Source organism: Salmo salar, chromosome ssa12 (assembly GCF_905237065.1).
Source record: "Salmo salar chromosome ssa12, Ssal_v3.1, whole genome shotgun sequence".
Taxonomy (NCBI): Eukaryota; Metazoa; Chordata; class Actinopteri; order Salmoniformes; family Salmonidae; genus Salmo; species Salmo salar.
This window is the reverse complement of record NC_059453.1, coordinates 65,629,231-65,645,527: the sequence shown is the minus strand read 5'-3', so window position 1 is coordinate 65,645,527 and position 16,297 is coordinate 65,629,231. Positions and strand designations below refer to the sequence as shown.

General features: G+C 41.2%; 1 protein-coding gene across 1 annotated transcript in view; it reads right to left on the bottom strand.

Moving 5' to 3' along the window:
• LOC106565557 (6-phosphofructo-2-kinase/fructose-2,6-bisphosphatase 4) overlaps positions 1-14,527 on the bottom strand; it is a 46,092-nt gene extending 31,565 nt beyond the window's left edge. The window contains exon 1 of the mRNA XM_014132816.2: positions 14,409-14,527. Coding sequence (XP_013988291.1) covers positions 14,409-14,451 — 43 coding nt within the window. The 5' untranslated portion in view covers positions 14,452-14,527. The remainder of the gene's footprint in view (positions 1-14,408) is intronic.
• Positions 14,528-16,297: the final 1,770 nt, after the last annotated feature.

The window sequence follows — 16,297 nt, the reverse complement described above, 5'->3', positions numbered from 1 at the left end:
GTCATAAAATGACTTTAAATTATATATAATATAACCAACTTTGAAAGCACCAGCTACAACTATTGTTTAAAAATAGCCCGTATTGTGCCGTTGACCATAGAATGTTAGAAGCCTAGCCATTGAATTACAGCTATGTTTTTGTATTGTAACTTTGGTGATAGAGGCACCACATTTCACACAAACAGCTAGAACAGGGCTTTAAAAAGATTTGTACAGGGCCATCACAAGATTCATGTATTAACCCCACAGAAGCCTTTTTCCAATATGGCCGCCAAACAACTCAATGGTGAGTTGATTTGATAAGTTTCTCATGACCATACCGGTATGAACTATAATTGTAGTATTCCCAATAACATTTTAAAATGTTCATAGTGATGCAGAATCAGGGTTTCTGTAAGGAAAATGTGGCAGCAGACATTTGACCTGGCAGCATTTTTTATTTACTGGACATTTGAGAAATCTACCGGACCCATATGCATTGGGTGCATAACCTGATTAGGGCATACACTCACAGTGGTCAGAACAACAGAAATCACATTTAGATTATGGTCATTTATATTAACAGAACATGCAAGTCGGGGAAGCAACAATGTGCGGTCCTTCTTACATAATTCTGATGCGCACTTTGAACACGTTAGAATAACTGTCCACATTTACTTTTCCTCAGTCAACAAGATGAGAAACGAACAGCAAAATCACTAGCCTGTCAATCTACTATCCCCCATAGTATAAAAGTTGACCTATTCTATTGGTCAGCTTGTCAAGAAAGAACTGGCCTATTCCAAACAGACTCTGGGACAGATGTGGAACAGTTGTGGGATGATAGCACAGAAAAAAAAATGTATGAAATGTATGAAATTGTATGAAATGTATGCATTCACTACTGTAAGTCGCTCTGGATAAGAGCATCTGCTAAATGACTAAAATGTAAAATGTAAATGTAAAATAATACACCCAGCAGGCCTAGGCTACATAAAAAGTGTTAAAAAGTGATGAGTCTGATTCAACAGATCAGAATGTTTAGCTTAAAATGTTGCTAAACTATTATTTATTCACATTATAAGCGCAGCAATGTGCACAAGGCAGTAGGTTACGTGCAAATGTTTGTTCCATAATGCAATTAGCAGGAACACACAGTTCTCAAAAGCGCACCGCACATGGGGGCTGTTTCATTTTTCTAAATAACATTTAGAAAAAGGGGAGATCTAATATGCAACAACTAGCATGGGTTGCTAATATGACTTGGATTGTGCCTTTGGCTACTGGACAATGAAAGAAAGTTAATAGAAAATAATTGCCTCCACAGATTTAGTCTGATTTTGGCTAGGCTACTTTGAAGCAAGGTAAGACATGCCTCATAATATATATTAATTCAAACATTCAGCTTTCAAACAATGAAGTATATGTTTTCAAAATGCATACTGCCTCCAGCTCATTGCAAAGTGGTGTGTGACACACTGATGAAGCCTGCCTTCCGTTTCCTATGCATTTGCTGTTTGAGATGCTGTAGCATCAGCTCTCACGCTGTATGACAGATTTTCCACTCCTAACCTCTGTATCTGCATGCTGTACGCATGTGATAAATAAGATACATAATGAATATACACACGCATCAATTTAATTCCACTAAACTATGCAAATTAACTTATAGACCGATAAGCATGACCAGTCAAATGTATTTACATCGACTGGTATTTCTATGAATGACAACAACAGTAGTAGGCTTGATCACCAACAACGACGAGACATCCTATAGGGAGGAGGTGAGGGCACTGTGAGTGTTGTGTCAGGAAAACAACCTCTAACTCAACGACAACAAAACAAAGGAGATGATTGTGGACTTCAGGAAACAGCAGAGGGAGCACCCCCCTATCCACATCGACAGGACAGCAGTGGAAAAGGTGGAAAGTTTTAAGTTCCTCGGCATACACATCACGGACAAACTGAAATGGTCCACCAACACAGTGTGGTGAAGGCGCAACAGCGCCTCTTCAACCTCAGGAGGCTGAAGAAATTTGGCTTGTCACCTAAAACCCTCACAAACTTTTACAAATGCACAACTGAGAGCATCCTGTCGAGCTGTATCACCGCCTGGTACGGCAACTGCACCACCCACGACCGCAGGGCTCTCCAAAGGGTGGTGCGGTCTGCACAACACATCACCGGGGGCAAAATACCTGCCCTCCAGGACACCTACAGCACCCGATGTCACAGGAAGGCCAAAAAGATAATCAAGGACAACAACCACCCGAGCCACTGTCTGATCACCCTGCTACCATCCAGAAGCCGATGGTAGCGGGGTGAGGGGATGGTAGCAGGGTGAGTACAGGTGCATCAAAGCTGGAACCGGGACTGAAAAAAAGCTTCTATCTCAAGGCCATCAGACTGTTAAACAGCCATCACTAACACAGAGAGGCTGCTGCCTACATAGACTTGAAATCATTGGCCACTCTAACAAATGGATCACTAGTCACTTCATTAATGCCACTTTAATAATGATGTTTAGATATCTTGCATTACTCATCACATATCTACTGTTGAAGTCGGAAGTTTACATACACTTAGGTTGGAGTCATTAAAACTCGTTTTTCAACCACTCCACAAATTTCTTGTTAACAAACTATAGTTTTGGCAAGTCGGTTAGGACATCTACTTTGTGCATGACACAAGTCATTTTTTCAACAATTGTTTACAGACAGATTATTTCACTTAATCTCAATTCCAGTGGGTCAGAAGTTTACATACACTAAATTGACTGTGCCTTTAAACAGCTTGGAAAATTCCATAAAATGATGTCATGGCTTTAGAAGCTTCTGATAGGTTAATTGACATAATTTGAGGTGTACCTGTGGATGCATTTCAAGGCCTACACTCAGTGCTTCTTTGCTTGACATCATGGGAAAAGTAAAGAAATAGTAGATGGAGAGGGGGAGAGAGAGAAAGGCACACTTATCGTTGAGACATCTCAGAATTATTCTCACAGTAACATTAATCATATAGTTTGCACAAGAACCGCCAAGTGTTTGGAATAAGAAATCATGAATTCATTTACGTGTGAGTTTTATCTCTGCCGGAACAGCCCTACTTCAGAAGGTTGTTGGCCTTCCAGCTGTATGGCACGGACTGTCCGAAAGGGGTCTCCCCTTTCCCGTCTTCTGTTGTTCACTCTGGAAGATAACCAGCCATGTTGACGGTTCCCATTGGTGATGAGCGTAGTAGGATAGTCTCACTTAGATTCGCTTTTCTTGATATCTGACTTAAGACCACCTCACCTCTTCCTCCTTGTTTTGGTATTCAGGATTCGGACCACGATGGACATGAGCTGCAGCTCTTCGTGTCTCTGGAAGGGGAGTTTATTTCTTCACCTCGTGTTGAGATTCAGAGTTTCAACCATTTAAAACATGTAGCTCTCGCCTCACTTTTCCTGGTCTAAAGGTTGATTCCTCTTCCAAGCCTTTATGCACTCCTGATCAAAAGGGGCGTTCCGTCATGGTGACAAGCTCACTCGGGCGTGGCTACTTAATGTGCAAAGGATATGATTAGAAGTTCTCATGACTCCTAAAAGAACATTCCTATCTTACCAACAATACTTTCATCATTTACAATATTGTATTCACAACATATTGGATGAAAACTTGACGAATAAAGGGGTTGCTGAGGGAAATTAGCTATAATTGGGCTAATAACTCACTAACTAGCAAATAATATGAACAAATGTGCACACTTGGCAAGATGCGGCTTTGGTCTCAAAACAAGTATATCTACCCGAGATCACTCATGCCTGTCATTGCAATAGAATTCTCCAATGCGCTCTGCCTAAAAGAAAATCACAGACTAATTATTGCATAGTTATATTTGTTTTGGTATGTTGCATTGATTCAAACAAATCTCACAGTAGAAGAAAACGTTGATAGTGTAAATTAACGGGTCAAACTTGAGTAAAGTTGATTGAAGTTCAATCTCGTGCGTCTGCGCAGGCTGGTATTTCTTCTGCACGGCAGTCCTGGATGAGCTGTGCACCCGCACAGCTTAGAGGGAACATTGGGTATGACGCTAAATTACTTGTTTATTGTTCTAATTATGTTGGTAACCAGTAAATAATAGCAATAAGGCACCTCAGGGGTTTGTGGTATATGGCCAATATACCACAGCTAAGGGCTGTATCCAGGCACTACACTTCGGGCCGTTTTGCTTAAATATAACCATTATCTAGTTCTACAGGGCTTAGACAGCTGCCTTCATGGCTTATATTCCTCATTATCATTTATCTTGTTCTACAGTATATAGAGCTGGCCAACGTGGTGTTTTGGCCCAATGCTTTCCAATGAATGAGTCCAGTGGTCATGTGATGTCTGAGATAGACCACCATGCTGTATGGGAGGAGTCGTTTGTTTGCCCCCTAACTCTGGTATGTACACAGTCTTGTACCATTGACTTTTTTCTTCATATCTTGTTTTTTTCATTTTTTTAAATCTTTTTTATTATTATTATAATTTTTTTTAAAGGTCCAATGCAGCTGTTTTTATCTCAATATCAAATCATTTCTGGGTAACAATTAAGTACTTTACTGTGAATGTTTTCAATTAAAAATGGCCAAAATGAAACAAATAAAAATAGCTTCTTAGCCAAGAGCAGTTTCTCAAGCAAGAATTTAGTTAGGTTCCCGAGTGGCGCAGCGGTCTAAGGCACTGGAGGCGTCACTACAGACCCGAGTTCGATTCCAGGCTGTGCCACAGCCGGCTGTGACCAGGAAACCCATGATGCGGCGCACAATTGGCCCAGCGTCGTCCGCGTTAGGGGAGAGTTTGGCCGGCCGGGATTTTCTTGTCCAATTGCGCTCTAGCGACTCCTTGTGGCGGGCCGGGCGCCTGCAAGCTGACCTCGGTCGCCAGCTGGACGGTGTTTCCTCCGACACATTGGTGCGGCTGGCACCCTGGTTACGCGAGCAGTATGTCAAGAAGCAGTGCGGCTTGGCAGGGTTGTGTTTCGGAGGACACATTGCTCTCAACCGTCGCCTCTCCAGAGTCCGTAGGGGAGTTGCAGGGATGGGACAAGACTAACTACCAATTGGATATCATGAAATTGGGGAGATAAAAGGGTAAAAGTACAACAACATACATAATTTAGCTAGGACTGTCTGGAAGTGGTTTGAGTGGGGAGAGAAAAACTGAAAATTTGCTGCTATTGGCAGAGAGGTTTAGAACTCTTTTTTTATTGGTCTTTTAACTAATTTATCGCATGGTGATGTCACTAAAAGGGCATTATCATCATTTTAACAATTTAACAGTATTATTCCAACCTCATAGTGTGGAAATATATATAAACAAGGAAAAATCACGTTTTTGACTGCACTGGACCTTAAAAAGAGATGTAAAATATTTTAAAAAGTACCTATTCAATGTTTGGAACCACAACCATCGTGTTGTTGAAATGTGTATGCTAAAAGTGGCTTATTAGTTTCGAAACCATAACCACAGGAAGAGGGGCACAGAACGTTGGAGCCCTATTGGGCCGTCTATGGGAATTGTCTCTCTGGGCTGGACATCAGTTAAACTGCAATACCGAAGCTGTCCTCTGGGTACAGTCAAAAGTGTGCTACTACCAGAGTTGCCAAACCAGACAGATCAAAGGTAATTCGGGAATAATCACATACCAGGCCTAATGTTGGAGAGAAACAGTCACATGCAGGAACCAGGACGCGATTATCTAATTTTAGCAATAAAGTAAAAAAAGAATCTGTGATGATCAAGGGAACTCTGTATTTATCATGCACAGTGGCCTGCATCAACACAGACAGCAATGGAAAGTCACTGGCTCCAGTCCAAGCTTTTAGAAATGATCCAGCCACCCCACAGACAGAACAGACACCGCCTTTAAAGCCCTTCCTGGTCCTTGCGAAATATCAGTGACTTATTACTCTGTCACAACAACAACCACCACCCACCTCATCAACTCTCCTCCAGCTACAATGGGATCAGGGGATGGGCTGACAGTGCAACGACAATTTATGGCGGGAGATACTAGCATAAATCAGGCTTCAATTCACTGCAACGGTTGGTTCTACGCTCCACTTCGACACAGCTCTGCAGTAGGATCAGGAGTTTTTCCTGGGCCCTAACAATAAAACGCAGCTCTGCTTTGCGAGCCTTAACACAAACCAAACACACACACACACATGTACAAACAATGGCATCAGCCTCTCTCTGACCTAACTAATATTGTTTCATGCTGGTGCACACCCTGTAATCAGTTAAATCAACGGAGTAGTCCAAAGAATTACTTCATGGTCCGTCTATCATTAGACTAGTATCAACGATAGAAAATGAAATAGGCCTATTTCATCAATGACAAAGGCTTATAGCATAATATGTTGACTATTTTGACTATAAATAAAACTATAATATTGTCCCACGGAGCTACAAGGGTGTACTTTCATGCTAGGTTTTGGACCTCATATTGTAGCTTATAAAGACCCCAACTGATGTGTAAAACAATCTACTTTGGTTTAGATACAAACATCATGAAACCTATAACGCACTGCATTTGATTTTGTGAAAATCAGTTTGTTGGACTTAACTTGCTTACCACATTTTCCATTTGTAATAAAATACATTCAATGCAAGCCCCCTCCGTCATTCGTCCTATGTTCATATTGTAATGTAGGCTATGGCTTTTAGGAAGCCAAGACATTCTCATCTGGATGGACCTACACAGAAATAAACATGGATTCATGAACATGAGCATGCACACAGACAGACTCACACACACAATAGGAGAGAGTGGGGTAAGTTGAGACACCCCTTGTTTCTAGGAAACAATACACAAAATGAATCATGTGAGCAAATGTTTAGGAAGAGGTAATCATTTCATGGAGTCTTTGAAGGAATACACCACATGGAAAAAGTGGTAAGCAAGTTAAGTCCAACAAACTGATTTTCACAAAATCAAATGCAGTGCGTTATAGGTCTCATGATGTTTGTATCTAAACCAAAGTAGATTGTTTTACACATCAGTTGGGGTCTTTATAAGCTACAATATGAGGTCCTAAACCTAGCATGAAAGTACACCCTTGTAGCTCTGTGGGACAATATTATAGTTTTATTTATAGTCAAAATGTTTGCCTTGGGGTAAGTTGAGCCAATGGCCATCATAGCCCATACAAATTATGTTTACATTTTGTCCGTTTCATGCATAATATGCATAGTATTTTTGGCAATATGTCATGTATATTAACTCAAGATAGAGCAGTCAAGAAAGTGAGCGAACGGACAAAGTCCTTTATGGTAGAGTGGCCAGACGGAAGCCACTCCTCAGTAAAAAGGCACATGACAGCCCGCTTCGAGTTTGTCAAAAGGCACCTAAAAAGACTCTCAGACCATGAGAAACAAGATTCTCTGGTCTGATAAAACCAAGACTGAACTCTTTGGCCTGAATGCCAAGCGTAATTTTTGGAGGAAACATGGCACCATCCCTACAGTGAAGCATGGTTGTGGCAGCTTCATGCTGTGGGGATGTTTTTCAGCGGCAGGGACTGTGAGACTAGTCAGGATCAAGGGAAAGATGAACAGAGCAAAGTACAGTACAGAGATCCTTGATGAAACCCTGCTCCAGAGCACTCAGGACCTCAGACTAGGGCGAAGGTTCACCTTCCAACAGGACAACGACCCTAAGCACACAGCCAAGACATCGCAGGGGTGGCTTCGGGACAAGTCTCAATGTCCTTGAGTGGCACAGCCACAGCCCGAACTTGAACCCGATCGAACATCTCTGGAGAGACCTGAAAATAGCTGTGCAGTGATGCTCCCCATCCAACCTGACAGAGCTTGAGAGGATCTGCAGAGAAGAATGGGAGAAACTCCACAAATACAGGAGGGTCAAGCTTGTAGCGTCATACCCAAGAAGACTCGAGGCTGTAATCGCTGCCAAAGGCGCTTCAACAAAGTACTGAGTAAAAGGTCTGAATACTTATGTAAAATGTGATATTTCAGTATTTATTTATTTTTTACTAAAAAAGATCTAAAATCCCATGTTTGCTTTGTCATTATGGGGTATTGTGTGTAGATTGATGGGGGGGGGAGAGACTGTTTCATCAATTTTAGAAAAAGCCTGTAACCTAACAAAATGTGGAAAATTCAAAGAGTCTGAATACTTTCCGAAGGCACCGTAGGTGTTCCTTTTATCCAGGTGGGACAGGGCAGTGTAGAGTGCAATAGAGATTGCGTCATCTGTGGAATATGCGAATTGGAGTGGGTCCAGGGTGTCTGGGATGATGGTTTTGATGTGAGCCATGACCAGCCTTTCAAAGCATTTCATGGCTACACAGCAAATTGGCCAGTGTTACCGAGTGATTTTTCAGTGTATCATTTCTAGTGTCGATTCAGGGTTTAAATTAACACTCAGTGGTGTAAAAGTACCGCAATGTTGTTGTTAATAATAACCAGTGTTGTGTGTGAAAGAGTGATTGTGTCAGTTATACTCTGTAAAATATTCCCTTCAAAACCACACCTATCATTATCATATTTCCCAGCATGCTCTACTGAAGTTTGATTTTTTGGGGATTGTTTTTAATATCTGTATTTTCACATGTACATTGATTGATTGATTGATTGATTGATTGATTGATTGATTGATTGATTGATTAATCTCATGCTACACAAGCATAAATAACAGAATGTTTTCTAAACTAATCCAATCAGCTAGTTACATTTATTGCACCTGTTACTGAAATGGTTGATCCAGTTTAAATGGTTTAGGTAGTCTCCTTTATCAATGTCAGTCATTCTGAATGCAGGTTGCTGATGAAAAGTTCCAACAGTTGGCTGTCCTAACTCTGGATGGATTCCAATTGGAATTACACATCACTTTGCAAACCAGCATAATGTGCCCTGCAGGCCTGTAAACCATGATGTGGCCTGTAAACCATTATGTTCCTAGCACCACTGTGTCAAGGTAAAACTCATCCATCAAAGTAAGGCCTCAACGACATATGTTTTGTCAAAAAGTTTTATTTTAATGATAACATTCATCTCCAGTAGGAACTCACTTGGTGAATTCCACAGGACTGAAACTGAACGAATTTAACAATAATGTCACTAACACATACAGTCATGGGTGGTAACTCTACAATTCACTTGAAAAGGCAAAGGACACTGGGAATTATATTGGGGGCGTGGCTTGGTGGGGCCATATTTTTGGCTACCTGTGAGTGGAAGTGTTGTACCAGTTTAAGTGGTCTATGGTTATGTAAATTAAGAATGACTACTACTAGTGCTGAAGTATATAACTTGCTTACATAACGGCATGTGACAATAATGATTTATACATTTACATTTTAGTCATTTAGCAGACGCTCTTATCCAGAGCGACTTACAGTAGTGAATGCATACATTTCATACAAATTGTTTTGTTTTGTTTTTTTCGTTATAAATACTATTGTAATGTCCATAACCTAACACTGACTGATCTTGTCACGAGATAAGGACCTTTATGTGTTGGTTCAAAATACTATATGAGGTGTTATTGCATAACACCATTGGTGTAAACTATATACACTTCCTAGAGTTAAAAATACTATACAAGGTGTTATTGGTGTAAACTATATACACTTCCTAGTTGTGATGTTACGTTTGATACTGGAGCTCCAAGTCATGCGTTGAAATCGCTAAGAGGCTAACTTCGAAGCAGTGTGCCGATGCGTGTCACTTTATCAGAGGTACGTCATCAATGACATCCAAAGCTATGTTTGATCACATGCCTTTTCAAACCGTGTGTTTGAATGCGAGACCCCACTGATTTTGCAGTGGTTCCGATGCTTTCTTCAATTCCAAGCTGCTTTCAAACACCGACCTCTACTAGACACCATACTTACAAATCTAGTTAGGATTTTCTATGAAGTTTTACCTGACGGGTAGTTTAGCAGGTAGAGTGTGGAACATTCAGGGACGCGAGGGTGAATCCCATTAAAAAGACACAATATTTAGAAAATAGTTTTATGTGAAACCACACTTTCTGCACTGTTGTTCAAATAATTCGTTTTATTTAGTATAAGCTTCTGTCTTAAGCATCCTAAATAATGCCATAGATTCAGTAAAAAAAACAAAAATAGAAGGCAAAAAGGGAATTGTGATCGAATCAACAAAATATTAGCCACTTTCAATGCAACATACCGAAACAAAACTAACTATGCAAGACTTCTTATGCAAAACTAACTATGCAAGACTTCTTATGCAAAACTAACTATGCAAGAGATTTTGTTGTAGGCAGAATGCATCAGAGTAGGATTCTATTGCATTGACCTGCAGGACTCAGCCATATTCTACACAGACCGGCGCGGCATAAGCAAGATGTGCTTGTTTTGAGATCAAAGCGAGAGCTGCATGTAGCCACGTGTGCACATTTGTTCATATCTTTTGATAGTTAGTGAGTTATTAGCCCAGTTATAGATCATTTGTAGTCAGCAATGGGGGAGTGATTGCTTCCTACAAGAGCACAAAACCTGCACATTTATTAACATCTTTGAAAAGCTAGTTAGGTAAAAAGTGTATTTTTTTGTCTTAAAAGGGGCAGTGTTGCATTTTGATACAGGCTTGAATAGCCAAGTAGCCAATAGGCAGGGGTTGGATAATTTGTCTGATTCTCTGTAATAATTGTATGGGAATAATAATGCATTCTATTTTGTAAAGTGTTTTTATGCATCAAACAACACTTTCAGTCACCTCATTGTCTGAAGGACAAGTGGATAAACAGGTTAATGTCAAGCCCAGCCTGTTTTTTTCAGAAGTCAAGGAATTTAAGCATACATTGAACACCACACATTGGCTGCTATTGTCGGCTGAATGATAGAACATCTACTTCCATGTTAAAATGTTATGGGATGCATTCTATCCATTGTTTTTGATGGCAGGACACTCTGGTAGGCCTATGATCAAATAGCCACAGTAGCCTATTTGACCACTGTCTGAAACTGTAACTTAAAGCGGGTACAGCCTCAGTGTTCACAGTAAACGCGTGCTGGAAGTTGCACAGAATTTTCAATGTTAAAGTTTGCACTCACTAAACCTGAAATTTGCTCAGTACCGGAAAAAAACGAGGGAACATTGCTGTTAAGCACAGTGTTAATTTAACACTCATTATCATGGACCTGTATAGACAGTGGCCCAGTGTTAAATGTAACACTGTCAGGGTTGATTTAACACTGGAGAATTTGCTGTGTGCAGCTGTGAGTGCTACGGGGCGATAGTCATTTAGTCAGGTTACCTTGGGGTTCTTGGGCACAGGGACTATGGTGGTCTGCTTGAAACATGCAGACATTCCAGACATGGTCAGAGAGAGGTTGAAAAAGTCAGTCACGTGGTCCAGCCTGACTTGGATCAATTCTTAAGAATAGAGGGTGGTGATGATGATGCTCCTGCTGCTAATGTCCTCATTAGAAGCATTCAGGTTCCATATAGATGCGGTAAAGAGGTCAATTCGAATTAGACCAAAACAATGGAATTGCCATGGAAACGCGTGGGAGAAAGGGCCGTGGGGGAAAGATCCTGAGGCTCCTCGTTGCACCCCAGCAAAATGTGCCTACATCTCATTGTTTATGTGTATTTCACACTATGTTGAGATAAAAATCTGAGTATAATGCTTGTATGGATGTCAACCCCAACACATGTTCATGTCACTGTTAACAATAAACTGCATTACAGTTAAAAGTTACTGACCAGCTTATATGAACAGCAGTTAGCATTTAGCAGTCACTTCTTCTAAACCTGAAAAGGGACAACTTCTACATGTTATGTAGCGAAAAACAGGGTTCTGCACCTGTTACAATACATAAATCATGACGGATTTGACAAATATCCACTTTGTCAGATCAGATTTGTTGAATGTGCGCCAATCTGGTTAATGGAAGGTCTGAGCTTGTTTTGATGCCAGAACAGGGGTCTTGCATAATAGTGCAGTGTCATGGGATAACATACAGCATCAGCTGTTTAAATATGGAGATAGAAATGGTATACTGTGTAGTCAGACAACAGCAGAAGAAAGTATACCTATTCAACTGCCAACATTGTAATGCTTTTTACCATTGATGGATACTCAGTGAAAAAGCAGCTTGTGCACTCACACTCCAGCCTACATACAGCATGTGGCCAGTCTGAAATAGAAATGTAGGCTATATTCATGGTCATGTTCCTGTTGCGCCCTTGATATGGGACAAAGCACTGATTGTTCATAGAGAAACAGCCAAACCTTCTGGAAGTGAAATCTGACAGTCCCACATATGGAAGAAACAGACCTTATATGGTTCTTCTAACAGTGTCAGTAAATTAAACTGAGTCTGTAGCTGTATAAGTATTAAAAAAAAGACTGCTGTTTTCTCTCATGCCACAGACAGACTACAGTTCACCAAGGTTTTCAGAATCCCACAGAACAGAAGTTAGTCCATTATTGGGATACACGTAGCCTAAAGGAGCGTAACGTCACTCCTTATAATCCAAGGACTTTACCTGTTCAGTTGAGAGGCCAATTGGCTCTGTCAGCCAAAACAACCAAAAACTCCATCTAAACGTGAATCGATTCTCAATTGCGTTACCGTTCTAGAAACATAAAGCCGTTATCACATCAAAATAATTTCACGAATGCAAAATACACACTTAGTGTACACTGTTAACAGGTTTTACAGTTGCAGCCGACAATATTTTTTATTTAACAACACGTTTGTGGCCTCCGTCTTCTATTTGCACACCGTTCTTCGGAGAAACAGATAGCTAATTAACACAGGTAGCTACGCCTCTGTTTTACGCAAGTAAGTGCTGTAACATGCAAATATGGCTGTGTGGGAACCCTAGCCCTAAAAAGGTGTAGTAATTTAACCCTTTTAAAATTATTATTTCTCAATGACTGGAAAGATACATTCCATATGTTTCCAAAAGCGGGCTCTTAACAAAACTCTCCCTGCCAGAATATACTATCATCAAGGCATCTATGAATGGGTTAGGCTATGTGCAGTACTCAGCAATGAAATGCTTGCATCTGACAGGTTTATGGTGACACATGGTTCAAGTATCATAGCATTCTATGACAAGGATTGGGCTTTAAAATACAAGGCCACATGTATATACCATTTTAAAGAACTTAGATTAGATAATACGTTCCCAAGCGTAAATCCTCCCCTACATAAACACTATTATGGTACACATTCACACACCCCACTTCTCCAGTCCTGCAGATGTCAGTTCAGGTCTTAGCAAACTAAACCACTCCATGGTGAAGGACAGGGCGGCGCACAATTGGCCCAGCGTCGTTAGGGTTCGGCCGGGGTAGGCCGTCTTGTAAATAATAATTTGTTCTTAACTGACTTGCCTAGTTAAATAAAGGTAAATATATATATTTTAAAAAACGGAGTGGCGCAGAGACCAGGTTTTGTGTAATCTAGCTCCAATCACATCAATTCGCCAAGGTCAATACTTTAAACAAAAAGTTTAAATTAAACGCCTACCTTGTACGCATGTTTGTCCTCTATAGTTGTGTGGCTTTCTTTGCTAAAATCCATACTTTCAATAAACGTTAATCAAATACAACCACTGACTGTTTCCTTGTTGAGATTCAATCGGCATATGCACATTTGCGCTGAACAAACACTCAGAGGTTGTATTTGTTCACTGAAAAAGTATGGATTTCAGCAATCAAAGAAAAGCATGTAACTACTGGGACAAACATAGGCACAAGGTTTCATAATTTCCTTGTTTCGTTAATATTGAACTTGGGCGAATCGATGTAGTAGGAGCTAGATTTCACATAGCATTATTCTCTTCTCCACTGTTGATGGAGTCGTCAGAAACTTCCTTCACCACGGAGTGGAGTTTAATCCACTATTCAGGGCACTGCGTGATAGGCTATATGTGGATAAAATATGCGCAATGTATTTCATTTCTCAAAACATTGCATCTCATAGCTTTTATTGCACAATATTTAAACGCATATTTAATAATGAAATAGACTAGCTAACGTTAACAAGATACATTTTGACTAACAGCTGTCATCACCACGATTCCACAAATAAAAACGCAACATGTACTAACATTGACTAACCAACCAATAGTCACTGACAGTTGACGGTTCACTAGCAAGACAGATTGCGATGCTACCAGAGTGGCACTATGAACAGCGGTCTTTGCGAACGCTGATAATATTCGTCTGTTGCTTCTAAATAAATCTGTTGACATCGCTTTATTATTATTTGAAGAGTCGATATGGCTCTGTTGTTGTATGTAGACCTAGCCAACATGACAACCTTGTTTACTTCCTCCGCCGCGCGCTAGCTAGCCGACGCACTAGGCAGTATGTCCTCGTTGAAACTCCCTCATCGCATCCATCATGAAATTATACATGTTACGACTCCATCGGGGTTGAAACCCTACCTGTCCAGTCTTGCGTGGCTCGTGGTCGGCAGGAACCCTTCATAGTCCAGGTTTGAAGGAGAGCTGCTCGTTGCTAGCGTTGTTTCGTTGTGTGCGCCTCTCCGCGGTGCTTGATGGCAATGAATGGAGTGACGTTTGGAGAGGCATGCAAGTCCTGTCCAACAGGACTGAGAGGATTTCAGAGAGCACAGATGCGCTACAACAGGCACGGGGTTATGTGAGCACTAGCTAAATTGAGTTTTTCACTAGCAGTAATGACTAACCTTTGAAAATACAAATTTCTCTTTTTGTTTAAATATGGTTGGGTTCACATTAATCAAAAGATGACAGCCTATGTGGCAATGAGATCAGGGGTAACCACATGTGTTGTGTTCAGTTGTGATGAGGTCAGCAAGAATGAGAACGTTCATAAACTCATAACATCTCTCTCTTTTTCACACACATACACACAATTCATGGGACATTTTAGTCATAGTTCAATGGAAAGGATTTCACATATTTAATTTCAGAAAGAGCTTGATTGTGCATTGCAATCTTCAATAAAATACCAATACTTCCACAATACATCTTAGAATGAATCATGATGCAAACCTTTTTCAAAAGCAGAATTCATTAAAAAGAAGAGAATGCTCAGAATTCAAACAACATGCTTGTGAAAGCAAGATATTTCTCCTCTCAGCTGGGATCTATCTCTACAGCTGCACCCCACTGCAAGAATCCAGCTCTGACTATGGTGTCGTCTGCAGAGAGGACAGACATGATGATGAGTTGCAGAACATGACTGACCTGACAAAACGTCAGGGTGAGCTGACGTCACAACAGTGGCGATTTTAGCATGTAAATCTTGGTGGGGCAAACTCCCTCAATTTTGGGGGGGATGCATGCCAGCAAAGTCACAACACTAAACAAGATATTAATTGCACTATAACGGTGAGAAACGGTGCCCACAAACTGTTAGGGCCTACATTAAGCTGTTCCAACAGTACAGTCCCAATACCTTACTACTGCTACACCTGGCTATCAGCAGAGCCTTGTCTGGCAGTGAAACATTTCATTCAGCCGTATTTACTGCCTTTTAAAAAAACTGCGGATATAGCTGACCTGCTTAAACAAATGTGTTTTTTTTTTACGCCTTTTTTTCTCCCCAATTTCGTGATATCCAATTGGTAGTTACAGACTTGTCCCATCACTGCAACCCATACAAGAGCCATGCGTCCTCCAAAACACGACCCTGCCAAGCCACACTGCTTCTTGACACACTGCTCGCTTAACCCCGATGTGTCGGAGGAAACACCATACAACTGGCAACCGTGTCAGCATGCGCCCGGCCCGCCACAGGAGTCTCTAGAGCGCGATGGGACAAGGACATCCCGGCCAGCCAAATCCTCCCCCAAACCCGGACTACACTGGGCCAATTGTGCACCGCCTCATGGGTCTCCCAGTTGCGGCCGGCTGCGACAGTCCCGGGATCGAACCCAGGTCTGTAGCGATACAGTGCCTTAGACCGCTGCACCACTAGGGAGGCAAACAAATGTGGTTTCTACTGACAATTGAGATGTACAAAGTATGGCATAAGGTGACAATGAGCGAATAATTTCTATTTCTATTTTTATTTTATTTAACCTTTAACTAGGCAAGTCTTAAGAACAAATTCTTATTTACAATGAGGGCTTACCCCGGCCAAACCCGGACAACGCTGGGCCAATTGTGCGCCGCCCTATGGGACTCCCAATCACTGCCGGATGTGATACAGCCTGGATTCGTACCAGGGACTGTAGTGACGCCTCTTGCACTGAGAAGCAGTGCCTTGCGCCACTCGGGAGCCCAAAATAAGTGGCAATCCATAATTTAAATTAAGACATTAATGAGTGAGCTAGGACGGACATAGT